At 48.6% G+C, this 27,987-nt stretch overlaps 2 protein-coding genes across 6 annotated transcripts in view; one reads left to right on the plus strand and one right to left on the minus strand.

The window, feature by feature from the left end:
* The window catches only part of LOC147180221 (dynein axonemal heavy chain 17-like), a 28,702-nt gene extending 4,179 nt beyond the window's left edge, over positions 1 to 24,523 (plus strand). For all 4 annotated transcript variants that reach the window (XM_086074959.1, XM_086074960.1, XM_086074962.1 and 1 more), the window contains 19 exons: positions 601 to 787; positions 2,124 to 2,223; positions 2,284 to 2,369; positions 2,451 to 2,576; positions 3,533 to 3,679; positions 5,915 to 6,001; positions 8,879 to 9,043; positions 10,605 to 10,969; positions 13,985 to 14,171; positions 14,656 to 14,802; positions 14,871 to 14,976; positions 15,694 to 15,797; positions 15,873 to 15,992; positions 16,163 to 16,309; positions 18,315 to 18,488; positions 18,570 to 18,806; positions 19,898 to 20,067; positions 20,836 to 20,974; positions 23,463 to 24,523. In XM_086074959.1, the coding sequence (XP_085931085.1) occupies positions 601 to 787; positions 2,124 to 2,223; positions 2,284 to 2,369; positions 2,451 to 2,576; positions 3,533 to 3,679; positions 5,915 to 6,001; positions 8,879 to 9,043; positions 10,605 to 10,969; positions 13,985 to 14,171; positions 14,656 to 14,802; positions 14,871 to 14,976; positions 15,694 to 15,797; positions 15,873 to 15,992; positions 16,163 to 16,309; positions 18,315 to 18,488; positions 18,570 to 18,806; positions 19,898 to 20,067; positions 20,836 to 20,974; positions 23,463 to 23,516 (2,848 nt within the window). In that variant the 3' untranslated portion in view covers positions 23,517 to 24,523. The remainder of the gene's footprint in view (positions 1 to 600; positions 788 to 2,123; positions 2,224 to 2,283; positions 2,370 to 2,450; positions 2,577 to 3,532; positions 3,680 to 5,914; positions 6,002 to 8,878; positions 9,044 to 10,604; positions 10,970 to 13,984; positions 14,172 to 14,655; positions 14,803 to 14,870; positions 14,977 to 15,693; positions 15,798 to 15,872; positions 15,993 to 16,162; positions 16,310 to 18,314; positions 18,489 to 18,569; positions 18,807 to 19,897; positions 20,068 to 20,835; positions 20,975 to 23,462) is intronic.
* Positions 23,415 to 27,814, minus strand: tmub1 (transmembrane and ubiquitin-like domain containing 1). Of its 2 annotated transcripts, none has more exons than XM_086074963.1 (3): positions 27,727 to 27,814; positions 26,032 to 26,382; positions 23,415 to 23,897 (listed from the first exon to the last, which is right to left on the minus strand). In XM_086074963.1, the coding sequence occupies exons 2-3, from the start codon at positions 26,343 to 26,345 to the stop codon at positions 23,543 to 23,545; spliced, it is 669 nt and encodes a 222-aa protein (XP_085931089.1). In that variant the 5' UTR covers positions 26,346 to 26,382; positions 27,727 to 27,814; the 3' UTR covers positions 23,415 to 23,542. The 2 variants fall into 2 exon arrangements, with proteins under 2 accessions (XP_085931089.1, XP_085931090.1); XM_086074964.1 differs by lacking the exon at positions 27,727 to 27,814 and adding an exon at positions 27,422 to 27,657.
* Positions 27,815 to 27,987: the final 173 nt, after the last annotated feature.

A 27,987-nucleotide genomic window follows, 5' to 3' on the forward strand; every position in this document is an offset into this window, starting at 1 on the left:
TGTTTTGACCGGATATGATGACGTCACTCGTGCGTTTGTCGTCCCGAAGCAATCCCGGACGATAAAGTAAGCTATGTCGCAAAAGGGCAACAACTGGAAACGGGCATTAGTCGCATTTCCCTTTTGTGCATTTTTAGTACATTTGCTTACTAAATAAATGGCGACGTTCAAACCTGATGGAGAAGCTCCTCCTCTTTTCCGCTCAAAGCGATCCAACAAACAAACACGAGACGCGCGTGACATTTAACATTCAGGCTAACCTAGCGTTAGCGTCAGCCATCAACAAAACGTGCATCCGGCAGCGTCGGACCGGGAAAAGTCCAGCTGTGCCAAAAAAACACAAAAAATGACGGCCATGTTTCATACTTTGCCCTAAAAAGTTGCCTTGCGTGTTGCAAACACGACACCATTTGTGAAAAGGGCAGCAGAGGCGTGCGTGCCTCAGCCATCAAACGTTAATTCACCCGAAGTGCTCCTTCCATAATTTTTGGGGCGGAGAAAATTCTCGCAAGATGGCGGCCGTTTGTCACGTTGCTACTGAATCCCGCCTGGTGTCACATGATCTCCTCTCAAGATGAGCCGTTGTCGTTTGCGGGACAGGAAGTCGTGCGACGTGAAGCTGCTGCACGCCTGCGAGACGGTCATCATCGAGTGGGCGGAGCTGGTGTCGGAATTCCTGCAGCAGAACCCGGCCCAGCCGCTCCTGGAAGGACTCAAGCCGCCGCCTTCCGAAGAGTTTGACTTCTGGAGCAACAGACTCCGCAACCTGCAGCTCGTCCTGCAGCAGGTGACCGAGCGTCCGACCGACCGACCGACCGACCGACCGACTGTCCGACCGACCGTCCGACCGACTGACCGTCCGTCCGACCGACCGTCCGACCGACCGACCGACCGACTGTCCGACCGACCGTCCGACCGACTGACCGTCCGTCCGACCGACCGACTGACCGTCCGACCGACCGACCGTCCGACCGACCGACTGTCCGACCGACCGACTGACCGACCGACTGTCCGACCGACTGACCGTCCGTCCGACCGACCGACTGACCGTCCGACCGACCGACTGTCCGACCGACCGACTGACCGTCCGACCGACCGTCCGACCGACCGCCCGACTGTCCGACCGACCGACTGACCGTCCGACCGACTGACCGTCCGACCGACCGACCGACCGACTGTCCGACCGTCCGTCCGACCGACCGACCGACTGTCCGACCGACCGACCGACCGACTGACCGTCCGACCGACCGACCGACCGACTGACCGTCCGACCGACCGTCCGACTGACCGACCGACCGACCGTCCGACCGACCGACCGACTGACCGTCCGACCGACCGACCGACTGACCGTCCGACCGACCGACCGTCCGACTGACCGACCGACCGACTGTCCGACCGACCGTCCGTCCGTCCGACCGACCGCTGACGTCATGACACCCGCGTGATGCATTGCATGCTAACGCCACATCATCACGCTAACATGCTAGCATTACACGTCACAAAAAGTTGAGGGGGCGGCCATTAGTCAGGTTTCCATCCAATTGTTTTGAATTTATTGAGCGAATTGACTTAAAATACACAAAACGGACATGCAACCGTTTCCATTTGTTGTTCTTTTGCCAATATTGAGAGGGAACTCCGCCGCTGTAGGTGGCGCTATACACCGTAGAGATGCGATCCACCGGTCATTTAAAAGAAGACCAGGAAGCGACTGCGCCGTGCGATGACGTCGTATGCGTTTGCTTTTGTAATTCTCGATCAACCGTAGCGTTTCTTTGCGGTTTTCCACCCAAAATAGCGTTCGTATTCGCTTAATTCCAAAAAGATTTGTGTTTGCTCAACCGCCCAAACAGAGCTTCCTCTCCAAGCAACCTTGTTTTAACTTCCTGTTTGGAGTTAACGGGCAATATGCATTGTGACGCCTGCGTACCGATACTTGCACTGTCATGTATCGATTTTGTGAGCACGCCCGAGTGTGACATCACGTCAAGCTTCTTCCTGTTGACGACAATCGTTGACGCAAGACGACCGGATGCGCGTGTTGATGCTTTATGATCCGCGTGTGTTAGTCACTTGCGCTCCTAACACGCTAACACGCTAACATGTCGCTTAACACGCTTCAGATGACGAGCGACAGCACCCAGCAGGTGTCGTCGTTGCTGGAGTCGGCCCAGGGTGCGTACCGCGCCACCTTGAAAGACATCCACGCACACGCCCAAAAAGGTAAGAAGGACGCAGCGGCAAAGGAGAAGGCGTTGAGCCAGCTCACCTTTGACCTCTCAGGACTGGCGGAGGCCCTGGACGCCAACAACAACCTCGCGCCTCTGCAGCACGAAGTGGAGGAACTGGAGCGGCTGGATTACCCGCAGGTAAGACGGCCAGGTGAGACCCAGCGACGACGATGATGATGATGATGATGATGATGACGCCGGAGCGCCTGTGACGGACAGCTGAGGGACAACATGGCCGCCGTGATGGAGAAGGTGCACCAGGTGTGGATCGGCTCGCACTTTCACTGCAAGCCGTGTTGGATCGTGGTCCTCCTGCAGGAGATCTGCAACCTCTTCATCGAGCGGGTACGAGCCGACGCAAAAGCGCACGCTTGCCCTCAGCAGCTCCCATCATGCATTGCGCTGACTTACTTTTACCACACCAGCAATCGGACAAGTTACTTTACAAAAAGTGATTTTGAGAGCGCGACCTTTGACACCGTCCGACTTTTCTCAGCTCTCGCGCGCATCTCAAACATCCGCACGTGGACATTCCGGCAATGTGGATGCCACGGACTTGCGACTTCCGGGTTTCACACATCAGCGCCGTTTCTGGCCGCGTTCCAACACTCCCGCAGCGATCTGAAATGCTCCGGACACTGAGACAGACGCACTGCACGCTCGCAGCCTCGCACCCGTCGACGGAACGCGCAACCGAAGGGACGAAAGCGCAAGTGCTGGGACGCGGCCCGCACGTCGCAAACCCGAAACGGAAACAAAAGCTGATGGGTGAAAAGCCGCAAGTTGGAAGTCCCGCCTCCTCTGTGGCATATTGTCCATTGACTTCAGGTCGGTCAATGACGGACGTCCATTTTGTTGCGCAATCGACAAATGACAGATTGATGGTTTGCCTTGAAATTTTGACGACTGACGATGACGGACGCTCAAAATTCATTGATGCGCCCCCTTCTGGAAGTAACTGTACATTACATACACTTGAATTACAAGATCTAAAAATTAAAAGAAAGAAGGATCGTCAATAGACACAGTTCAACGTCGTTTACAAACTCAAAGTGGAGGAAGAAGTACAAGAACTTATGGATTCCTGCTCCATATTACTCATAATATGGAGCTTATTCATTTTCAACCATTGGTCAAAAATGTTCAATGAATGCACCATTTTGCTTGCGTAGCATTAGCGACTAGCAAGTGTATATATAATATATATATATATATGTATATATATATACTGAGAGCGATTTTTGCGTTTGTGCGTGCCGATGAGCTGACCAGCGTTCTTGTTGTGTTTGCCGGCCTTGCAGAGCAGGACCTTCCTGCACGGACAGGAAGTGATGCGCGGCCTGCTTTCGGATCCCGCGCAGGTCCTGGATGACGTCCGAGTGGTGACCTTGACCTTGCAGACTCTCAAGGACAAATACATCCATCACAGGATGCTGCTGGAACAGGAGGTGCGCACGCCGACGACATTCACTGACCTTGAAGGTCATGCCAGAGATGCCCCGGTGTACGTGGGCAAGGAGAGCCACAATTGCCGTTTGTTCCATGGACAAAGCGACCAAATGAAGCAGAAATCACAAAAAACAAACACAAAAATATCATAAAGAAATAAAATGAAAATGCTCTAAGAAAAAAATTTGAAACTATAAAATAGTTTGTTTCTATAACTAACGCTAATTACTGCTAAAATGTGCTTGGTTGGCATTTTTAGCCATGAGTTGAATCCAAAAATGTTGGGCTTGGTTTAAAAGGCTTTGATTGTTTTTGTTATTAGCGCACGGCCGCTAGCCACAAGCCTCAAAGGAAGGCCCCGCCCACCCAACCGCGGTCTCGGAGTTGTGCTGGCGTGGAAGCGACGTCTGGCGCCAGCTAATTAAAACGCGCCACTAGATGGCGACGGCCGTGCTGGCGTCTTGCGTGTTTGGTGTGGCGGTCGCGCTCAGTCACAAATTTGCTTCATACGTGAAAAATAGATTGAGCAAATATAAAGGCCGCGGTACGAGCGGCTTGAATGCTTGAAGCCACAAATGCGCGCAAACCGTCTCACAATTGCCAGATTGACTGCTGGTCAGTCCACACGATAGGGCGGGGTTTAAAAAAATAATCAAATCCATTTTCCTTTTCGAGCGTAATATCGATTCATAAAACCATGAATCAATTATTTTTAAAAAAATCACAAATTAACAAGAAAGTAGAATTTGTACGTTTGTTTTTTGGTATCTTACTGTTTTCTTGAATTTAAAAGTATTTTCTTACATTTTGCCTGGCTGATGTTTTCCCATCAAGTCGTCGATGCTTCCAGACGAAATATGCTTTTACGAAACCAATCAGAAGAAGCCAATGTCTCAATCGTGCTAATATCGCGACACAAACATAACGTAAACGTTGTCAAACACGACGACCGACGCTGGCTGACGATCGCTGCTAAAGGCGGCGTGTTTGCGAATCAGACAACATGAAAAACTTGTCTCACGCTCAACTTTGAAGCAGGATCAACTTACGCAAAGTCATCGGCAGCCATCTTACGTTGCCACTCGCTAAAGCTGCCTAAATTGAATCCAAAGATTTCTGGGCTGTCTTTTCAAAATGCCACCGCGTGACATCCTTGTAGCAAGAAGCACGACATTCGTGTTTTATGCTAGCGACGTACCAACAAATTGTGGAGAGAATCGTCAGGCAGGCTAAAGATTCCCACCCCTATTTTATACAGAAGGCTGCCATTTTGAATTGTTCCAAAGATTGGTATGCATCATCTTGTCACGAGCATCAACAACCAAGTGAAAGTAAAACCCATACAAAAAAAAAAGAATTGCCGCGAGTCATAATGCTGACATCATGCAAACAGTCAAGTGGCAACGTAAGATGGCTGCCCATTTGCTAGTTCATTCCTTTAAGCCAGTGGGACTAAACTTCAACTTCATCATCACAAGTCTCGGGTTCGTCTCGCTTTTTTTCCCCTTTCCGCTTCCTCCTACACGAGACCTAAGCTCCACCCCTTAAAGGAGCCGGTACAGTATTGAGCATATTTTCTACATATGCCATGTTGAGTTGTTCAGTTTTTTCCATCTTGCACACAAAAAATAGAAAAACACACTACTACTAAAATTCAAAGGAAGCATTTTTTTAAAAAACAAAACAACTTGAATAAAAACAAGCCAACCCTAAAAACGAATTCAAAGCAACATTTCAAAAAGCAAAAGCATGGCATAGTTGTTGATTCGATTTTTGGGGGTATTCGCTCCTTTTTCGAGGCCTACTTGCAGCAATTTATTCGACAAATGCTACCATTTTTTTCATGGCGGCGTGAAATATTTTCAATATTTTCAACAATTAAAGTTGTTGCGTTTAATGGTCATCACTTGATTGATATGTTTTGCTTGTTAAATACATTTTCATTTTGTGCCATTTGTTTGAATTTCAAATCGACTTGCTGCAATTCCAATTAAGGAATTGAATTTGAAGTTAGGGCTCATTCTCAATTCAATTCCGATTTTTTCGTCCCCACTTGAAGCTGACAAAAAAACAAAATGCAAATGAGGCCTTTTTGCTTCTTTTGCTGTTCCGAGTGAGTTTTGTCCCCAAATTGTATTTTCTTGCCCGAGCAAAAGAGACTGGTGGTGGTTGCGGGTTGTTGCGGGTTGCCGCGGCGACGCCAGCCAGCGCTGACGCGTGCTTTTTGTGTGCAGGATGGAGGCGTGCACAGGTGGGAGTTCCCGTCTCATCTGGTCTTCTCTCGCTTGGACGACTTCCTCATTCGTCTGCAAAGCATCCAGGCAAGCGTGCGATCAACTTTGTCAACAAGTAGCGAGCGCAGCACAACACAAAACACGAGGGCCCGAACGATTAATTGGCCGGCCATTATAATCGGCCGATTGTTGGCCTTCAAACATCGGCCAAAACAATCGGCCAATCGGCCAATTGACTGATTATTTTCTCCTTAAAACGTTATCATCGAAGAAAACCAAAGTTTCCAACGCTCTGAAAGTACCCTGAATGCACCATTTTGCTTGCGTAGCATTAGCGACGAGCAAGTGTGTAGCGTATGTCATTCTGCTTATTCTGTTGTCCCAAAGTGTCCTTTAAGCTGTTTAATGACGCCCTAGTGGAGTTAACTGTCAATTACAGCCACTCTATATATAAATACAAAACATGCTTCATTTTTAAAACATTGCTAGGCGAGAGCTAATGCTAAAAGTGAAGGGGAAGGTCCCATTGAAATGCTAATCGTAAGTTAGCTTGAACTTCGGGAGTGTTTTTCCTTCAAAGAACCAATATTCACATTTCACACAAATGCTGTGGGAACACAATTGTATGCATTAAATATATATATATTTTTTAATCTGCAGATTAATCGGCAGTGGGTATTTTTTTCTGCCAAAAATCAGTATTAGCATCGGCCTCAAAAAATGCATATCAGTCGGGCCCTACAAAACACGCTTACAACACAATGAAAAGTTCAAAAGTAGCAAAGTTGCTGCGAAAGCTCACAACTTGAAAAACTCAAAAGTAGAGATGTCAAAATGAGTGCGTTCATTTTTGGGCTGCCACAAATGATTATTTTGCTAGTCGACTAATCAACAGTAGTCGTGATTAGTTGATCGAAACATATCATCGCCGTTCTGTGAAAAACATTGATGTCCATTTTTTTCTCACGTTTTTGGGATGTCTGCATTCAGTTTCATCTCATAAACATAAAAATGTCCAAAAGGACAAAAACAGACGTATTTTTCAGAGGACAGCGTCGATATGTAAATGGCCGCAAATTGCACCAACAAGCGGCTGCTTTTTTTTTTTTTAAACCATCAGTTTACATTTAAAATTCTGAATGAAGTACATGCAAGTGAATAATGAAGACGTGAAAAACGGGACCAATTGAGTCCTGGGAGAGATTTTTCTTTTCTCAGGACAGCTGGTCAAAAAAGAGAGAACGCTTCTGGGAAACACGCACGGGTGACAACTGAACTGCAAATTATAACAAACCATTTTGTGCTTGATGGTCATGTGTTGCCGTTGCGGAGCCAAAGCTGTCGTGTTTTGTTGAGTCTTGCCATGCCCGAGTTCATGAACGCAACACTGAGCGGTCGCCGCTCGCGAGTGGAAGGAGAGAAAAAAAGAGTTCCGTGAGGGAGCGCGTTCGACGCCAGCGCGTTCGGCGCCAAACTGTTTTGGTTGTTAATAAGCGCGAGTTTGCCGCCGTAAACCTTGCTAATATGTTAGCGTGCCAAACAACACGCGGTGCTCATGCTAGCTTCCAGACTACGCGATGCCAGAAATGCTATTGTAGGCATCAGCCCCAACATGCTTCCTCTGCGTTGGGCCTCGGCTTGCCAGAACCGCTCCGTCCTCGGCGACCGCCTCATTGCCTTCAGTCGGCGGCACTCGCCTCGGAGTCGAGCCTCGCGCCGCTGTTCAATGATGTGAAGCCGTTGCTTCAGATATCCGCAATTATAAATACAGAAGACAAAACAAGACATTTGCATGTAATAATTACCAACCAACTGGTTTTCATTTTTAGATAATCAACTTGACTTTTGACTTAAACTGCTTGTCAGCAAACTATTTTAGACAAAAATCTCTGCCCGTAGATTTTGGTCAATGGAACTAAAATCGCGCCACAATCGGCTAAATAGCACATTTGAGTAAGTCTGGTTTGTTAATAAGTGATCGTTAGGAACGGCTGATGATTATCTGGCATAGCGCCGTTAGCTTGACGACGACTGCCTCGGCGGGCATCCGAGGCAGGAATGACGACGACCCGTTGCAGCCCTCGTAATCATCGTTTTTGTACGACGATGCCATTTTGTAATCGTGGAGGGTCATGATGGATTGTCATTGACTTTTGATTGATCGCACATCCCGACTACCCATAATGCTTTCCTTTCCATCGCAGATGACCCGGATGAGCACGACATGCCATCCAGCTCGGCTCGAAGTGCGAGATGATTGCGTTTTTGACCCAAAAAACACCCAATTAACAAATGCATAAATAAACGACTGGTCGACTATTAACGACGGTTTTGATCGTCGACGTGGTCGTGACGAGTTGACTAATCTTGGCATCCCTCGTTAATTTTGAGTTAATTTCAGCTTCCTTTAACGCCACTTTTTTTTTTTAATGAGCGCCACCTACTTGTAAAGCGGAGGAATTCCAGTCGCAACACAGCAGACACGTCTACGTCAAAATGGAGTCGGGATAAAATAATAATGCTTATATTTGTGGATATTAGTGACTTCATGTCAAAGATTCAATAGCTGTTAATGTGAAAAGAAAAATGCATTGAGCTGTCACCAATGTCTCACAAAAGCAATTATGCCATCTAGTGGCAGAAAAATGACCTCAACACAAATCCATGTCAAACTCGTTTTTTGAACAGTTCAGTACATCTTTTTAATTTTAACTCCATTTTATGAATTATTATGAAATTATATCAATGACTAAAAGATGCAGCCATACTTCTGTTAGTTTAATTTTTTTTCCACTTTTACAATATTATAACAACTTAGTAAAACATTTATTGTATATTTAGAACAGATCAAAATGTTGCAATTAATCTTCAGCCATGTGATGAATTCCAATGAAAACTTGTAACCGCCTGTGAGACCGAAAAGGAATGTTGAAATTAAGCGTAGTGCAACTTGTCCCCAATCAGGAAGTGTACCGCGTGCGTCTTCAGTTCCAGCTGGAACAGGTGGTGGTGGCCGGCGGGCGCGGTCGGATGTGGACGGGCGCCGTGCAGGGCGTGTGCCAAGACTTCCTGAGCCAGCTGCAAATCCTCGCCGACTGCAAGAGCGATGCCAGCGAGCCCGCCGATCAGGTGAGCGCCGGACGGACGGACGGCCGGACGGGGTTATTTTAGTTTGGGAATTTTCATTTTACTTCGTTTTAATTTCGTATTGAGTTTTTTTTTCAATTTTGTTAGTTTTAATTAGTTTTCAGGGCGGTTCTGTTAGTTTTTATGAGTTTTATTTTAACAATGCTAAATTTAAATTAGTTTCAGTATTAGTTTTTGTTTAAAAAACAAACAAACCTGTGCGCATAGGTTGCAAATCCAGGTCCAGAAAGTAAAAGTCCCTGCCACAGTTTGGCTTTAGCCCCTGATGCTAGCTAGCTAGCTCCCGAGCCGGTAAACGAGCACCATGGGATTCAGGAGGAGCAATGTGGTTTTCGTCCCGGCCGTGGACCAGTTCTACACCCTCGGCAGGGTCCTCGAGGGTGCATGGGAGTTCGCCCAACCAGTCTACATGTGTTTTGTGGATTTGGAGAAGGCGTTTGACAGAGTCCTGTGGGCGGTGCTTCAGGAGTACAGGGTACCGAGCCCGCTGATACGGGCTGTTCGGTCCCTGTACGACCGGTCAGAGTTTGGTCCGCATTGCCTGCAGTAAGTCGGATTCGTTCCCAGTGAGGGTTGAACTCCGCCAAGGCTGCCCATTGTCACCGATTCTGTTCATAACTTTTATGGACAGAATTTCTAGGCGCAGCCGAAGTGTTGAGGGGGTCCGGTTTGGTGGCCTCAGCATCGCATCTCTGCTTTTTGCAGATGATGTGGTGCCGTTGGCTTCTTCAAGCCGTGATCTCCAACTCTCACTGGAGCGCTTCGCAGCCGAGTGTGAAGCGGTTGGGATGAAGATCATCTCCTCCAAATCCGAGACCGTGGTCCTCGTGGGAAAAGGGTGGAGTGCTCTCTCCGGGTCTAGGATGAGATCCTGCCCCAAGTGAAGGAGTTCAAGTATCTTGGAGTCTTGTTCACGAGTGAGGGTACGTTGGAGCGGGAGATCGACAGTCGGATCGGTGCAGCGTCTGCAGTGATGCGGACGCTGCACCGATCCGTTGTGGTGAAGAAGGAGCGGAGCCGAAAGGCAAAGCTCTCGATTTACCGGTCGATCTACGTTCCTGCCCTCACCTTTGGTCACGAGCTGCGGGTGGTGACCGAAAGAACAAGATCCCGGATACGAGCGGCCAAAATGAGTTTCCTCCGCAGGGTGTCCGGGCTCTCCCTTAGAGAGAGGGTGAGAAGCTCGGTCATCCGAGAGGGACTCGGAGTCGAGCCGCTGCTCCTCCGCATTGAGAGGAACCAGTTGAGGTGGCTCGGGCAGCTGGTTCGGATGCCTCGTGGACGCCTCCCCGGAGAGGTGTTCCGGGCATGTCCCACCGGCGGGAGGCCCCGGGGACGACCCAGGACACGCCGGAGAGACTGTGTCTCTCGGCTGGCCTGGGAACGCCTTGGGATCCCGTCGGAGGAGCCGGTTGAAGTGGCTGGGGAGAGGGAAGTCTGGGCTTCCCTGCTAAAGCTGCTGGCCCCGCGACCCGACCCCGGATAAGCGCTCGATGATGGATGGATGGAAGCTCGCCGCTGACTCCTCCCCCTCTTTTGCCAGAGCTTCGCGCAGCAGGCGGCCTGCTTCCAGGAGCACGTGTCGCACCTGGAGGCCCGCCTGGTGTCCATCCTGCGAGGGACGCTGGACGAGTGCCACCTGCCGTCGGCCGGCGTCAAGGTGGTGAGCATGTTCGGACCGGTGCTGCAGCGGCCCGCCATCCGCGACCAGCTGCGTCCTCAGCTGTCCAAGCTGGTGGCCATGGTCCTGCGGGAACTGGACCAGGTGCAGGTGCTGGTCAAGAGCAAGGGCAAGAAGGACGTGGCGTCCAAGTTCACCGTCTCGCCCGCCGCCACCCTCAGGTGGACCAAGCAGCTCGTCCTCAGGGCTCACAACGTCCTGCACAACTTCCAGACCGTACAGCATCTGTAAGCGCGCGCGCACGCGCACACGCACGCACGCACGCGCACGCGCACACGCACGCGCTGTGTTCCCAAAAGGCAGTTTGGCGTTTGAGTCGCTCGCATCTTCTGCTTCTGGTCCTGCTTCCTTTGCTTAAAGGGACAGTGTGTAGAATTGAACGCCATCTCGTGGTGAACTAACAGAATGCAACAAACCGAAGTTCAAAGCATGTGCATTTACTTCGTCAGCCTCCCGCCTCTTCACAACGTTCACGAAGTCCTCCTTCGGGTATCCGTAGCAAAAAGATGGCGGCCAAACATGTCAGCCTCCCCCTGTAAGGTGCGGCCCGGCATTTGTAAGATAATTAGTGTGGGGGGGGGGCACGTTCCGGATTTTTACACGGCGTAGGAACTCAATTTAAATTTCAAATTTGGGGATTTCCCGGGGCTGTATCTCCGGATCCCCAAGTCCTACCGGGGACATACTGGCAACCCCGGATTGGTCTCGACGAGACCTTTCCGACGGCGTGTGGCCCGTCAAACCCACAAACTTTTGTTTTGAGAGTGCAGACAGTTTGCCCAATGTCATGCCTCCGGCTTGGCCTCCTCCAGGAATGTTCCGCGAAGTCCGGGTATACTTTGTCGATTTTTACTGGGCTGGCAGTGAAGGAGTTATTGAATGAACTTTTTTTTTTTTTATCTCAAATTCTACACACTGTCCCTTTAAGCCACGAAGGCCGGCTGGGAGCGCACGACCGCGTCTTTGCCCCGAGATCCGGGAACGCTCTCGCGCTCTCTCGCCGCCTCCCTTTAAAGGCGGGAGGGCGCATACGCCATTTTGTTTTGTTTGCTGTTTTTTTAAATTTGAAAAGAACTCGTTTCATACATTTAGTTTCATCCAAAAGGAACTTGCATAATTAGTCTTTTAAAGAGTTTTATTACATATTTTTTTTATTTGTTTTGTTTTTACATTGAAACTTCTTGTTTTGTACCCAAAAAATAAATGCTCATCCTACTGCACACACCAACTTTAAGTTTTTGCCAGCATAAATAAATAAATATGATTTAGTGCCCTCAAAGTTAAAGCGTTAATTCGTTGATTGATCACAAACAACGCAGATTAATCACACTTAATTTTGACTGCGGCTGACGTGGATTGGAAGGTTGTGTTTGCACTCGCATTCAAGTAAAACATTTAATACATGTTTGTGACATTCAGAATATTTGTTCATATCCAAATATTGGGGTCATTTTTATGCAAGTAATTACCTGATAGAAAAAGAGAAGGATGAGCGCAATGGACAAAAACAAATGCGGACGACGTCCTCATAACATTAAATGTTGAAAGAATTAACACATAACGTGTGCTCTTCAAATTTGGTGGGCAAAAATTGTTGATAAAAAATGTATGAATTAATTCAGCGATTAATCCTGATTAATCAAAATTCTAAAATATGATTCATCTGATTTAAAAATGTAATCGTTTGACAGCTCTAGTATTATTATAAATATATTTTATTATAAATTCTGTTTGGTCCAAAAGGAAATGACATTATTTTTTCAAATTTTTTTATATTGGTCTTAATATTTTTGAATGCTTAAACATTTTCTTGTTTTGTACCCAAAAGTCATTGTTTGAATAATCGTGATTTCAATTACGGTGGTACTTCGGAGTTTGAACATAATCTGTTCCTGCGAAGTGTTCAAAGTCCGAATTGTTCAACCTCCGAAACATTTTTCCCCATAGGAAATAATATAAATGCAATTAATTCGTTCCCAAGCTCCAAAACTGAAAAATCTTATTTTAATTTCTATTTATGTTTTTTACATTTACAGTACAGTACAGTACAGTAAACAATAAAAAATACCTTACCTGTTGTGGTGTGATGGCATCAGCGGATGATAAATGCTACGTTAATGCTAGCTTTAGTTCACTGCTGAGTTTGTGTATTTGACATTGGGCATATTGTTAGACTACTAAACGGTCCTTGCGTGCCTTGTTTAACGTCAGGCACGTTGTTGAACAGCTAAGGGGGGTCCTCGTGCCAGGATTTACGGAAGTAGTCACAGTAGTTACAACTGCGCGATAATGGTTCGTAGCGGCGTATGTTTTTCTTTGCTACCGCTGCCACTGCTGTCTTCCTTTGGTCCCATGTCGAAGAAAATGGTCGTGAAAAAATCCAAATGCACTTGCGAGGCTAGAGCACCTCCGGGAGTATTCACGATCGGACTGGAAATGAGCAGCGCTTCGTCTCCACTATCGCAACGCGAGCATTCGGCTTCGTTCGGCTCCGCTCGGCTCCGCTCGGGTTTTCGAAAATGAGTTCAAACTCCGAGGCATTTTTTACTCCGATTTTTGGTTGAGGTTCCACTGTATTGCCAAAATAATCATTATTATTATATTCCCCATAATCGAGCAACCCGAACTGGCGTACTGGCAACCAAATGAAAACGTTTTTTCACAAAAGACAAACAACTCACAACATTGCTTCTTATGAATATTTTGCATCACGGAGCTTTTTGAAGAAAAAACAAACATTTCTTTTTAGAGATCCGTTTCTCAAATTAGGGAGTGGGGGGAGACGTAGCGGGTCGGCACAAACATCTTGTTGGGCAGGCACGACCCCTAATGGGTGTGTTCTAAAGTAAACATTGCCCCCCCCCCCCTTTTTTTTTTGTTAACTTCCATATGACATGTCAGAAAAGTTTCTTCAAAGCCCAAAAAGTTTTTCTCTTGAAAGACGATAACTTGCATGAAGAAGAAACAAAAATGTTGTCAAAGAGCGAGCTTTCATGCTATCAAAACTGATGCTCCCATAACTCAGTGCTTCGTAATTATTTTTTGTTACGCCCCCCCCATGAAGAAGAAAAGAAAAAAAAAATTAGGGGGGGGGGGCATCCCCTTTTTTGGGGGGTGGGGTTAGAAAATCAGCATTTTTTTTTTTGAACGGGCATCCATTATATGCGCTGGCGATCCCCTGCAAATATGATCTGATTATGATGATGATGATGATGATGATTATTTGCGGCGCGCGTGTGAAGGTGCGTGGAGTCGTGCGAGACGGTGCGTCAGAAGTTCCAAAGGATCGCTGACACGCTGCTGGACATCCGAAGCGGCGTTCGCCAGGAGTGGAGCCGGCAGCTGGACCAAGACGCCGCCGCCGTCCTCCAGATGGCGCTCATCCAGCAGCAGGAGCAAGGCATGCTGGGAATTCCCTGCGGACAGAAGGTCTCGCGCGCGCGCGCACCTCACATCACCTACGCCAGCACAACATGACAAAAGGAAGCGTTTCTTAATTCGCTTTATTAGTCACCTTCTCAATTTTCAAAATAAAATTCCATCCAGCTGGAAATTTCAGCCCGCGTGGATGATAAGAACAGAAAAGTGTGTGTGTGTGTGTGTGTGCGCGCATGGTCTTGTTTTTGTGACATAATGGGGCCAACATTTCAGGATTTCACACAGTTGTGGGGCCCACCCGTCCATGCGGAACCATTTTGCTGGGCCCCACAAGTTCAGACCTCTTTTTGAGGGTCAAGACTTGGTTCTAAAGTTTAGGTTTGAATTGGGTTATAGTTGAGGCTAGGGTAAGGAATAGGGGTAGGCAATCATTTTGGATGGTCGGGGTTAGGGGGCGGGGCTAGGAAATGCATGATGTCAATGAGATGGCCCCACAAAGATAGTAAAACAAACTTGTGTGTGTGTGCGTGTCCAGCTGGAGGCGCTGCTGAGCGACATCAAGCAAGCCTGTTGGGAGAAGGATCTGGAGCTCCGCCCCCAGACTGCCGAAATTATGCGCTGCGGACGTGACATCGGCAGAAGTTACCTGAGCCTCATCAACATCGTGTCCTCCTTCAACCAGGTACGCAGACGCGCGCGCGCGCGCGCACACGCCTCAGCGTTTTGTGACCTGGCTTGGCGGCCTTCCAGGTGGTGGGCGGAGCTCTGCCGGTAGAGCTTCCTCTGATCCAGGATGAGCTGGAGGAGCAGAGGCGGAGCCTGTTGGAGCTGCAGAACAGCACCTGGACCAGCCAAGGTGACGTCTGAGGTCGCAGGACGCTCACAAGCGTTCGTCGGGACTTCCCAAAACGTGTTCACTCTTTATGGAGGACGGCGACGTCGTGCAGTGGTGCGAAGTTCGGGTCGTTGATAGAATCATTAATTCTGGATTTTTTTCTTTTTTCTTGTTCAAACAAGAAAACTTCAAGTTGTTGAGTTCAAACCTTTTCTGCTTCAGTTCAATTGTTGTGCCACTCCTTCTGGTATGTGCCTTGACCACCAGGGGGCAGAAAAACAGCTTATTAATGATACGTTTTAGCTTGCTTGTGTTCAGACAACTTTTTTTGGGGGGGGGGGGGGTATGGAGAAGTTGTCTTAGTTAGCTGACAGTTTTAGCGGAAGTCAAAAACCAAAAGTCTGAAGACAAAATAAGTCAAAGGCGTGCTGAACACGAGACGATGACGAGGTCAACGTTTCTCTTCTCCAGCAAGCGCTTCACAATCCTGTTAACAATGCTAATTATTGGATGCAGGTGTGTTGGAGGAGGGAAACCTCGAAAACGCTTAGATCAGGGGTGTCAAACTCGGGTCTTTGGCCCATTAAGGTTATCCTTTAAATGACAAGAAGCTGCCCGGAGTTTGGAACGAGCGATTGCGGCTGCCAACGCGCGACCAATCATCGTTGGCGACTCCCGGATTGCAGCCGAGGGACTTCGATGCTTCTTCATTCCGCTCAATGGAAAATGTTCCTTCAGATGTTCACGAGCTGATGGAGCGCAAGAGGCAGAGCTTGGCGGTCTTCTTCACCTCAGTGAACAAAGCGCGGGCCAACATGGCCGCCATGTGCACCGTCACGCAGGTGGGTGGGCGTGGCTTGGCGTGGCGTTGCGCGCGCCCGTCGAGGTCTTCCTCCTAACACTGGCCCCGCCTCCAGGGCTGGGCCGCGCTGCCGCTGATCAGTCGCTCGGGGGACTTCCTGGAGAAGAGCGGCGCTACGGAGGAGAGCTACACGTGCGTGCGGGAGGGCGCCGACCAGGTCATGCGGCTGACGAAGGTGAGGGGCGCGTGCGGGCTCAAGACGCCGACCCGCTTCAAGAGTCCAGATTGGCTTTTGTCACGGTCACGGAGCCACTCCCACTCCCACTCCCACGCCGACTCGCGTGTCAAGGCAGCCGATGGCGAACGTGCTGAATTGTTGCGTTTGTGCGCCCGCGGCGTCCGCAGGAGAACGCGCTCCTGTACGGCGCCAAGGACGAGTCGTCGCCCGAGTGGGTGGCCTACCTGAACCACCTGGACCAGCTGGTGCAGGACGGCATCCTCCAGATGCTGCTTCACTCGCTCAGCTTCCTGTCGCAGAACATGTCGCCGATGGTGAGCGCGCGCGCACGCGTCTTCCAGTGACAGCGTTTCAAATGTGGACTTATTTGGGCACTTTCCATACAAGGGCGGATCTTTTATGACACGATGGATATGAACATAATAATAATAATAAATATTAACAAAATACAAAGAATTATTAAACAATAAGTATTACTAATAAATACTAATATTAACTAACGCTATTATATATATATATATATATTAGGGGTGTGAATTGCCTCGTACCTGGCGATTCGATTCGTATCACGATTCATAGGTCACGATTCGATTCGCTACTGATTAATCCCAATGCGAATCTATAAATGATTTTTTTTTTCCTCAAATTTAGAAAATACTAATCAAGATTTGTACGAAAATGTATTGATCTGAAAATTCAGGCTTCTAAGTGAGCCGCTGCATTTAACAAACAGGTTGGAACCTGTTTCATGTTTGAACAGCACTGAAATCAAATATTACGGCTTAATGTTCTATTAATATAACATTCTTCCATGCTTAACGTGTGAAACCTAATCCCAAGTAAGACATTTTGTTGAATATTCACATAAAAAATTGATGTTTGAAAATCGATTCGGCCGCATATCGAATCGATTCAAGAATTGTCATATCGCGATATATTGCCGAATCGAGTTTTTCTAACACCCCTAATATATATATATATATATATATATATGGGCGGCATAGTGGTTCACTGGTTAGCACGTCGCCTCCCAGTGCAGAGGACGTGGGATCGAGTCCGGGCTTCGGCCTTCCCGGGTGGAGTTTGCATGTTCTCCCTGTGCCTGCGTGGGTTTCCTCCGGATGCTCCGCTTTCCTCCCGCATTCCAAAGACATGCGCGGCAGGTTCACTGAACGCTCCAAATTGTCCATAGGTGCGATTGTGAGCGTGGATGGTTGTTGGTCTCTGCGTGCCCTGCGATTGGCTGGCAACCCGTTGAGGGTGTGACCCCGCCGACTGCCCGAAGCCAGCTGGGGGATAGGCTCCAGCGACCCTTGTGAGGACAAATCAAATATGACTTCCATACCCGGGTCGGGTTAACAACGACAGCCATCGGTGCTGTTGACCTACAGCATAGGTGTCAAACCCCGGTCCCGGAGGGCCGCAGTCCTGCAGGTTTCGGATGTTTCTGTTCTCCAACGCAAGCTGATTCCAATCAGCAGGATCGTTATCAGGCTGATGAGCTGATCGTATATCAGCTGCGTTGGAGAACGGAAACATCCGAAACCTGCAGGACTGCAGCCCGCCGGGACGAGAGTTTGACACCCTTGACCTGCAGGGTGCCGGTGGAAACTGGACTCCTGTTGGCTGAACGAGGAGGAGGAGGAAGTGTGTTCGTAGGAGGAAAGTCTAGGACTGAGTAGGGACTTTGAATGTTGGAACCACGACAGGAAAAGGTAGAGAGCTGGTGGACACGATGCGGAGGAGGAAGGTGGACATATTGTGTGTTCAGGAGAGCAGGTGGAGCTCGACGTTTGGGAGCAGGGTTCAAGTTCAGGGTTCAAGTTCTATCATGGTGTAGATTGGAAGAGAAAAGGAGCGAAGGAGTTTGTTGGGAACGTCCTGCAGTAACCAGAAGGTCGTCTGTCCGACCCCCGCATCGGACAGACGACCTTCTGATTACTGAACGACCGCCTCGACACCTCGAACCGAGGCCGCCGATAGCATTTATTGCGGGCGGCTTTTTCGAGTTTGGCGATCAACGAGAGAAGACGAGCGTTGAAAGTGTTGACGTGCTCGCGTCACGAAACAAACGTGATTGTGACTCGCGTGCAGCATACGTGACGTTCGAGGACTCCAAATGCTCCACAAAGCTGTTTGTGTCCAGAAAGTTCAGACTTGACGTCACGTTTCACGTTCACTTTGGAAATAAAGTTCCCGGGAAGGAAGAAATGACGGCAGTTTTGGAATCAGCGTCAAAATCGAACGTCCCCCCGCAGAGTATCGGAGTCTCAAATATTGTCCCGCCGTTTCCGCGTCGGCGCGTGTGCGTGTGCGCAGAGTTTCGGCGGCGCGCTGCTGCAGGTGTCGCTGCAGCTGCAGCCAACGGGAAGCGTCTTCGATCCGTCCCTGAGCACCGACCTGAACGACGTCCTCAAGTCGTTCATCGCCGACATCCACGCGGCCGCCAGTCTGCCGCCCAGGATCTCCACCGCCCATCAAGGCAACTACCAGGTGAGCCGCCGCCGCCGCCGCCGCCAACCGTCGCGCGTCGCATTGAGCCACACAGACGCGGCCTTCTTCGCCGCGGCACAGGAGGCGCTGCGGGACAACGCCGATCTGGTGGCGCTGGAACAGGAAGTGATGCAACACCTGCAGGACGTCAACGAGGAGGCGGAGCTTCTGAAGGCCGACCTGGACCGCTTCTCGCCGCTGTGGCAGAGTCACAAACGCGGCGTCATGCAAGAATTCCTTACGTACGGCAGAAGGCTGAAGGAGGGCGAGGAGGACGTGGACGAGGCTCCGCCCTCGCTTGCCGACTTTCAAAGAGAGGTGAACGCCCGCCGCCGCGCTTCCTCTTTGAGAGCAGCTTCACTTCCTGTTTCCTTCCTTCTCGAGATGGACTTCACTTCCTGTTCATTTCCCATTCTGTTCTTCAAAATGACCTGGACATGGAACGTGGCCTCCCAACTGTCGTGAGCCGTGAAGCCACCAGCGGCCATCTTGCGTTGCCAGTCGAGGTTATTTTAGATAACGAAAAACCAATGAAATGACTCCAACCAAAATTCCCAAAACATTTTCCTTCACGAAATAAAATCAAAACGAAAATGCTTTTTAAAAAACAAAAAACTCACGTTGGCGAATCTAAAACGAACTCTAATTTGGCCAAAAATGTCCTTTGTCTTCATCTTTGGCAATTGAATACAAGAGCCTTTGTTATATTCTTTAGGATATTAACGCAATAAAGAAAATGTGTCACGCGGAAGTGATGTCATCTATCAGCAGCCAATAGAAAAGCATCTTCAGACGACGTCGCTCCGAGGCCACCATTTTGCGTGCTCCACTTTCGGCTGCGACGCTCGCCTCGTCTGCTTCTTCATTGAACTCGAGCAAGGAACGAACGTGTGACTTCATTATTTGGTGCTGATGTCAATGTTGCACGCGAGCAATATCATCTTTCAAATGAAAACTAAAGCTAAACTAAAGCGAATCAAAACGAACAGAACCGCCCTGAAAACTCAAAACAAAACCCAGAATGAAATAAAAGCGAACTAAAATGAACATTCCAAAACTATAAGAACCCTTTGCTAAGTGTGGCTAACTTGAAGGTCAGCATTTTTCCTGTTTTCACCTTATTTTCTATTTCCACAACCAAAATGTCAGCACATTTGCATTCAATGCAATTCCAAGTTCTCTTTTCTAAGTTTTATTTCCGACCGAACGTTTCATCGGAAGCGTCAAATTCATGTAATTTGAATTCATTTATTATGAAGTCGCCATAAGAGCGGCAATGCAAGATGGCCGCCGTCGGTCTCACAGCCGCTGTAAAGTGAGCGCGTCCGCGCACGCACTTGAACCTCCTCACTTCCTGTCTTGCCACGCGCACTTCCTGTTTGCGAGTCTTGCGCTTTTTGTTTTGTCAGATCAACGCGCTCCAAAAGCAGCTTTTGGAAGTGAACGAGCTGGAGGACTACGACCTGGTCAACGGCTGGCTGCAGGTTGACCTCCAACCTTTCAAAGACGGCCTGCGCCTCTTCATCAACAACTGGATCAGCTTGTACACGCAGCACCTGCTCAAGATGGTGCGGCACAGGTAAACGTCCCCGTCCTCGTCCCCGTCCCCGTCCTCGTCCCCGTCCCCGTCCTCGTCCCCGTCCCCGTACGGAACCAAACGGCATCGGCTTTTTGGGGGCTCGCGTTTTTCTCTCAATTTTTCCCCAAAAACTGCCACAATGAAATCAGCAAAACAAAAACCTTCCCAAAGGGACGTCGCCTCATCTTTTTTCCTCATCGAGAAGCAAATCTTTATTGGCAATTACAATAATGAAATAATTTTTGTAAAGGTGAAAACAAAACAAAAAAGACCCGCCCCTTGTTTGTCTGCCGTTGGACATCGTCATTACGACTCCAAAAATGTGCTTCATGTTCAAAATGCTCCAAATATGAAAAGAAAACGGCACCGCTCATGTCAGCCATGTCAAACATGAAACGTTAATGCCATCTCGTGACTTCAAGACAAATCAATAACGAACACGATCCCAATACGGCACAGCAGGCTTTAGGCCAGGGCCGGAGTCGTGCAGGTTTTCGATGTTTCTGTCCTCCAACACACCTGCTTCTAAAGATGAGGAGCGTTATCAGGCTTCGGCAGAGGTTCGATATCAATCTGCCGTGTTTGGAGGATGAAAAGTCGCCAAACCGGCACGTCAACGGCGCGTTGCGAACGTTTCCGAAGCCGACAAAGCAAATGATTTTGACAATTTTGTCAGCTTCTTTCTGGTGTCCAAATATGCAAATGAGGAATGAATCTTGTGAGGCAAATTGAAATTGACTCATGGCGCGCGCGTGTGTGCGTGTTCAGCATGTCTCGGCGCAACTTTGACGACGAAGAGGAGGAAGGCGATAAGTCTTCGGGGGGGCGCGGCTTCCCGCTGACGGAAACCATCATGCTGCTGGAAACGGTCAACGTGGAAGTGCCGGAAATCACCACGCTGCTGCAGGTGGGATGACGACATCAGCGCTCTGTTGGGAATGCGAGCGGCGAGCGGCGAGCGGCGAGCGGCGAGCACTCTCTTCATTCCAAACGCTTTCAAATCGACTCCACCGCAGGCCAGAGAAAAAGTCTACACACCCCTCCAAGTGCCGGACGGGTTTTTATGATAACAAAACGAAAAAATGGCCACTATTCATTTGACCTACGACCTGAAAAAAAGAGGCACATATGATGAATCCGGGACCGACCAAATGAACTTGCCCCTCGTATCTGGATCGATTCGCTGCCGTGCATCCATCTTTTGAATGGCGCCCGCTGACGGTAGACGGCAACGCCGTCGAGAGTACGTTGACGCCGCGGCCATATTGGATGAGGCGAAGTGAAGCTATTTGTAAAGATGCGCTGATCTGAATATCGGACTGGATAGCGACAAGCCGTTGAAGCGACATGGCAGCCATTTTGCTCCTCCCATCTCGTGAGCAGACTCCGGTAGAAATGATACGGTAGATGAGACATCTGCAGCTCGTAGGCAGTTAGCATCGGGGCCGAGGCGGAGGGTTTGAAGCAGGTCACAATTTTGGAACAAGTAAAAAAAAAAAATTAAAATAACAAGTGGTGCTGCTTTGAAGACCCCCTTTTTCTTTCATCGCTTCGACCCCAATATTAGATTTGACTGAGGCATCGTTTGTTGAATTAATTATAATTCTTTAATACAAATGATACAAGTTTGAGGACTTCCGGGGCGGAGCTGAACGGGAAGGCATCGCGGTGCTGAGCTCCTGAGCCGATTCGATCGTTATTCGCCCCCAAAACTATGAAAATAACTTAACGCAAATTGTAAACTAACAAGAAAATGAGTAAGGGTTCGAAGTTTGAAGAAAAAAAGGGATGTCGAGAGACCGGAAAGATCACAAAGTCGAAGATGTGGCAGCGGAACGAACTAAATTAAAACTAAAACTAAGCATTTTTTAAATAACTCAAACTAATACAAACTAACAGAACCACCCTGAAAACAGAAATTAAAAAACAAAACTTAAAATAAAATAAAAACTCACTAAAAACAACAAACTTTAACAACCCGGGTCTTGTCCGGACTTGCTAAAACGACAACTTGAGTTCGAAGCACGAGCACAAAATGTGAGCTCATCACGTCTGGTGTCAAAAGTCGTTGGCCACGCAACTGATTTGAAAAATCAATACGAAGCCGGCCCCGGGTCGGGCCTTTAATTTGCAAATGGCCGACCGGTCCGAGCTCTCAAGTCTGAACGGAAGCGACGTCGCGATGATCTTAAACGCGTCCCGACCGCGTGAAAAATGCCGCTTTTTCTCTTTCTTACTGTTGCTTTGTTTGATTTTGTTATTTTCGATTTCAAGCAAGGATTCTTTGACGTGCTGTTTTTCCCGCGCAGCATTTTGGCTCGCCTGCGCTTTCTTGCCTTGTAACGCGCGAGGCCTCGGAGAACAGCTGAACTCGTTTTGAAATGGTGGCCGGCGTGTGAAAAGTGAACCTCCACAGTTAACGTGTGCGCATTATCGCGATGTTTGATTTGTTTCTTTAAAAAAAAAAAATATATATATATATATAAATAATTGTACAGGTTATGGGTCGCATTAAATGTGGAACAAGTTTCAGTTTGATTTCGCTTTGGGGAAGAAAACCTGGCATTTGGACCAGACGGGTGTGTAGACTTTTAATAGTTGACAAAAAGGTCAGCTCCAAATCCCTCCGTAGTGATTGATTGCATTTGGAATCATTGATACTCCTGACATCGGAATCGCTCGAGCCGCATTTTCAAATAGTGGACTTGATGTCTGCTAAACACAAAAACATCCCCAAAAACCCAAACGTGTTGTCAAGCGTACTCCTCGCGAGTCGTCGTTAAATAGCGGATGACGCAGCCGCGTTGCTCGGGTGTCGTCATCCGGACGGGACGGCGCAGGTCCTCCTCGCCGTTGCCGGCGTCAGTCGGTCGTGCGGGTGAGTAGCGGATTCCATTGTTTTGTTGCTTTCTTTAGAATTTTCTGCTTTTTTCTTTGCTTTTCTGTTTTGTTGCTTTTTTTGTGCTTTTTTAATTTTGTACTTTTTACTGCTTTTTTTTTCTTTTCTGCTGACTTTTTTTAACATTCCGTTTTCTTTGTCTTTTTCTCCTTTGCAGTTTTGTGTTGCTTTTGTTGCGTGGCCGTGCGTGCGAATGTGCTGCTTGTTGACGTGCCTCCGTGTTGTGTTTCAGAGCTGATGGCGACGCCGCGAGATGACTTAAAGAGCAGGTCACATGATCGCCGCTGCTGCTTTTAAAGTCACATGACTGTAGTGGCATTCCTCTTCAAAGGACTTGCATATTACCCACAATGCACCTCACGGTCATCGCCGGCGACGTCATCAGCTTCTTAAAAAAAAGAGAGAGAAAAAAACAAACAAAACGAAACAAAAAGCAAGCAAGAGCGCGTAGAATTGAAATGAATGATTTAATGGGCTTTCTTTCGTCAACATCCAGACCGGCGGCCATCTGGTGGCGGAAGCGCGAACCCAAGAGGCACAAAGGAGATGATGATGATGAGGATGGCCGGCGACAGTCTAGTGGCGGTAGACGCCGAAGGCCAGCAGGCTGAGGAAGACGGTGACGCCCAGCAGCGAGGCCGACGCCGGCGCCGTGAACAGGTGGCGGTACTGGATCTGGCAGTACCACAGCACGGCCAGCATCAGCACCAGCAGCGGCACCAGCAGGCCGCCCGCGTTGAGCGCCGCGCGCACCCGCTCGCCGCCCGGGGGCGGCGGCGGCGTGGGGCCGGCGTCGGCGCGCTGCGACACGTGGCAGTGCAGCACGCCGTTGTGCGGCAGGCGGAGCGCCTCCAGCGTGGCGCCGTCGTCCTGCAGCAGCTGACCCTGGTAGATGAGACGCACGCGCTGCTCCTGGCCCGAAAAGTACGTCCTGCGGGGGAGGGGCACAGGGCGCACCGTCAGTGGACATGCGCTCGCTCGCTCGCTCGCTCGCTTCAATTCGGCCGCGCCGCCTTGCAAATGCAGACAAGATCCAAAGACGTTCACGCTCGCCAAAAGCGCCAGGGACCGTTTTGGATTTCTCACATTTTTATGGATTTAAAAAAACAATTGCTGGTGGCTGGAAGGCATTTATTTCTTTATTTTTAAATTTGATTTGTGATTTTATTTTTTATATAGAAACATTCTTTGATCACCATATATGGCATTTGAGACCACATTTTCACTTATATAAAAAAGAAAAAAAAGAGAAAAGTCTGGCAGAGCTTGGACACAACGCTCACGCTCGCCAAAAGTGCCGGGAACCATTTTGGATTCCTTTATCACATTTACTTGTTTTTTTTGATGTATCAACTTTAAAATGTGATTAGATTTTTATTTTGAAACATTCTTTGATACCGTTTGAGTCCACATTTTCACTTATTAAAAAAAAAAAAAGGTTTCTCCTGACGTGACGTGTCCCAGATGAGAAACGCATGCAGTTCAAAATGTAAAGACGCAGAGCAAAAATGATGTCCAAATTATTTTTTTTAAAAAAAGGTCAGCTCGACTTGTAATGTCATTTTGACCATTTTTTTTACTGTGCATTTCTCAAGTGGAATCACACGACTGATATCAAATGTCTGCGGATGTCATTCACGGACGGTTGTGTGCAGTTTCACTTTTCATCGACAGGTGGCAGTAGTGATTCAAAATCGTTTTTTTTCTGCATTTCGTAGCTTGAATGAATTTAGGCGGCCGGACGAGCGACGCCTTCGGATGCCCTTTTTTTCTTGATCCCATTTCGTTCTCCTTACAGGTACGCTTATGTTGAATGTTGCCGGCAACTGCCCCCGACTGACGTACGGCATCCACCACAATCGATGAAAAACATTTCCCGCAATATTACGTCTCTCATTTAATTGGTCGGCATGGCTCCGTCTTTTCCTCGTGAATCACGCCTCGTAATCTCTTCGGGAGAATTTCCATCCTCGCAACTGAAGAAGTGCTTCTACGCCGCCGCGGAGGCTGTCGTGACAAACTTGGGAGCGAAAGCGCAACGTGTTTATGTGCAGCATGAGCCAGCCGCCGCGCGTCGCTAAGCTAGCAGAACCGAACGCTATATTCAATATCAGGTATCCATTTTGCCGACTTACCGCGGTAGTGCATGTTGATGACGTCATTATCTGCCGCGTGTCAGATTGTTGATGACATCATCGTATCTGCCGCATGTCAGATTGTTGATGACATCATCGTATCTGCCTCCCGGCCGCGCTCAGCATAACAAGTAAGAGTCAAAAATGTATCACAAGTGCTTCATGAAGCTTCATTTTCCATCACAAGTCTCGTTGTGTTCTACAAAACGTCGACTTGTGATGTTCACAATGGCCGCTTGTGCTTAAGCACTTCAACAGGCTTAAGCGTCGCGTCCCGTCAGTAACGACACGGACACTACGCAAGTTTAAAATAGATTTTAAAAAACTTCCACTTTCCAACGTCTGAAATGGTCCAAATCAGCGCTTGCCTCGTTCGACTCACTCGGTTTTCAATGACAAGTGACGGCCGACCCACAATGCACCGCGCTTAGCAACTTAGCAAGCTTGAAAAAATAAATGAAAGTTCATTCATAATTACGGGTTTGTTATTTGAATTAAGTTCTTCAAAGTAGTAGTATTGGTTATTTGCATGTACCCGCCTCGTATTCGGTCACTTTTTTTTTGTGGGCTTTTTGCGGGAAGTGACAAATGACGATAAAAAGCAATAAGTATGAGTTACGTTTGCAGGAGCACGACGACATAATGTCCTCTTAAAACAGAACGTGGATCTTGTTGGCCTTAATTCATTGTTGCAAAGGAAATGAATACCTGCAATATTTGTATCGATCTCAATTGTTGATAACAATTTGTTCGTCTGCCTTCCTTATTTGATTGGCTTTCGCGGCGTCACGTTCGATGACGATCGCCGTGCGTGAGCAGAGCGCCACCTCATGGCAACCGCGTGAAACGCACGCTCTTGTCGCTCAAACAGGCTTGCTGTGGCGACCGTCGCTTACGTTTGCCGCCGATGTCCGCGAGCGGCGCCGTTACCTCTTGATGTAGCCGACGGTGTCCTGAGCTTTGACCCGCGCCGTCCGCTCCGTGTCGTTGAGGAACTTGAGTCTCAGCACCATGTTCCTCTCAGAGTCTTCGTCATCCGCCGCCGCCGCCGCCGGCCCGCCCTTGTCATCGGCGAGGGGCGGGCCGGCGGGCGGGTCCGGGGGGGAGGCGGTCCGAGGGGAGGGCTCGCGGTGCGGCGAGTCCGAGGTGCGGGTGGAGGCCCAGGCCAGCAGCAGCACGGCCGCCGCCGTCAGCGCGGCCAGCAGGAGCGTCACCTCGTCGCCGACGCCCTCGATCAACGTCATCGCCGCCGCCGCCGCCCAGCAGCCAATCGCACGCCACCTGAACGGGGAGCGCAACATCCGCTTACAGATGACAAGTCGGCATTTTTCCAAAACATGTTGCTCACGGCGTTCTCATTGGCCCGCGTTACGTTTTGCCGGAAACGCAGTTTTATAATCGAGCGCGTTTTCAAACAAAAGACAAAACATTTGATAGATTAACAAACGCCATGTTGACTTTCAATCAATACATTCTTTGCTTTGAATTCTTCTTCCGTCACTGTCGATCTATTTTTGGAACGTGTTTCAGAATTCACGATCCTATCCATTATTCCATCAATTGCACAACTCAAATAATTGATGGGAAAATGTTGTGCGTCATGCGTTGTTGACGTGGCCTCGCGTAACCGGAATATTGGCAAGATTCCAGTTTTGAGGTTAGGATTATTGACTAGACACTGATTGCGTTTTTCTTGACAATAATCTGTTCTTCTGATAAATATGACGTTTGTGGCAGACGAGTTATGAAGCAAATTCCACCTCCTTTTTGTTTTTTTTATCCATCTCAGCGGCGGCCATTTTTTGCCACTTAAGTTGCTCAGGTAATAAACCAATCAGGGCTCAGCTTCAGAAAACAGGTGCGCCGTGATTGTCTGTGTTGTCATCTTCAGTCGACAGCAAGTCAAGTCATCTTTATTTATAAAGCGCTTTACAGAAAACGTTAACAGCAATACAATGGCAACATGTCTTTTCCAAGGTGTTAATAATGGAAGTAAACATGAACTTTTTTATTGCTGAAAATGTCGAAATGAGTCATGTTTCCTTTAAAACAAGCTAGTGGGTCCAGAGCCAAACGAAACCGATGAAAAGCGATATTATGTTTTGTCTTGTGTCCCTAAACGGAAGTGACAGCACCCGTTCTGCCGGTAAATTCTCGCGTCGGTGATTTTCTGTGATTTTCGACTTTTTGCTATTGACGGTCGGACCCGGAGCAGTCAGGTGGGTTTCTGGGCCCACCCTGTCACCGCGGCAACACAACCCCGGACGCAAAAAGTCCCCCCAGGCCCCCCGCACCCGTAAAAGAAGTGTCAGCGGCAGACCTCGGACTGGGAAGCTTGGACTGGAGTTCGGCTCCGCAAACTTGGACTCGCTCGCTCGCTGGCTCGTCTCGTTTGAAGTCTTTCAACTTTGCAAGCGAGCCAGCTTGTTGGGCTGTCCGTGACGTCACGATCACGAAGCGCTCAAATGAGCGACAAGCTACATGCTAACCGCTAGCCGCGTCGCCCAGCGGGCCGGAAGTGAAGCAAAGTCAGCCGCGCGACGACAACGGCGTCTCTTCCCTCTCCACTCCAAATTTAAACTCGCTTTTTGTTCGAGTGTGCGCAAGAACTAAGTACGAACTTACTGTTCAGCTTACAGACGTCATGTCAGGTGTTAGCCTTGAAGCTAATCGGCTTCGCAATCACACGCAACGCTTCCGACTTATCTTCTTCTATGGTTTTGCCGGGCGGCGCCACTTACTGCCCTGCTGGATAACCGATAGGCCAAGACTTTTGAAGTCGCGAGGCCGCCATATTGCTCCTCCCAAGAAACGTTTCTCGGCATACGATCCTATACATTTACAACATATTTTTCTGTTCAAACGCTTTTGTAATATCTTCTATTG

The sequence above is a fragment of the Leptonotus elevatus genome, chromosome 1 (genome assembly GCF_054856555.1).
Source record: "Leptonotus elevatus isolate MCC_2025b chromosome 1, RoL_Lele_1.0, whole genome shotgun sequence".
Lineage (NCBI taxonomy): Eukaryota > Metazoa > Chordata > Actinopteri > Syngnathiformes > Syngnathidae > Leptonotus > Leptonotus elevatus.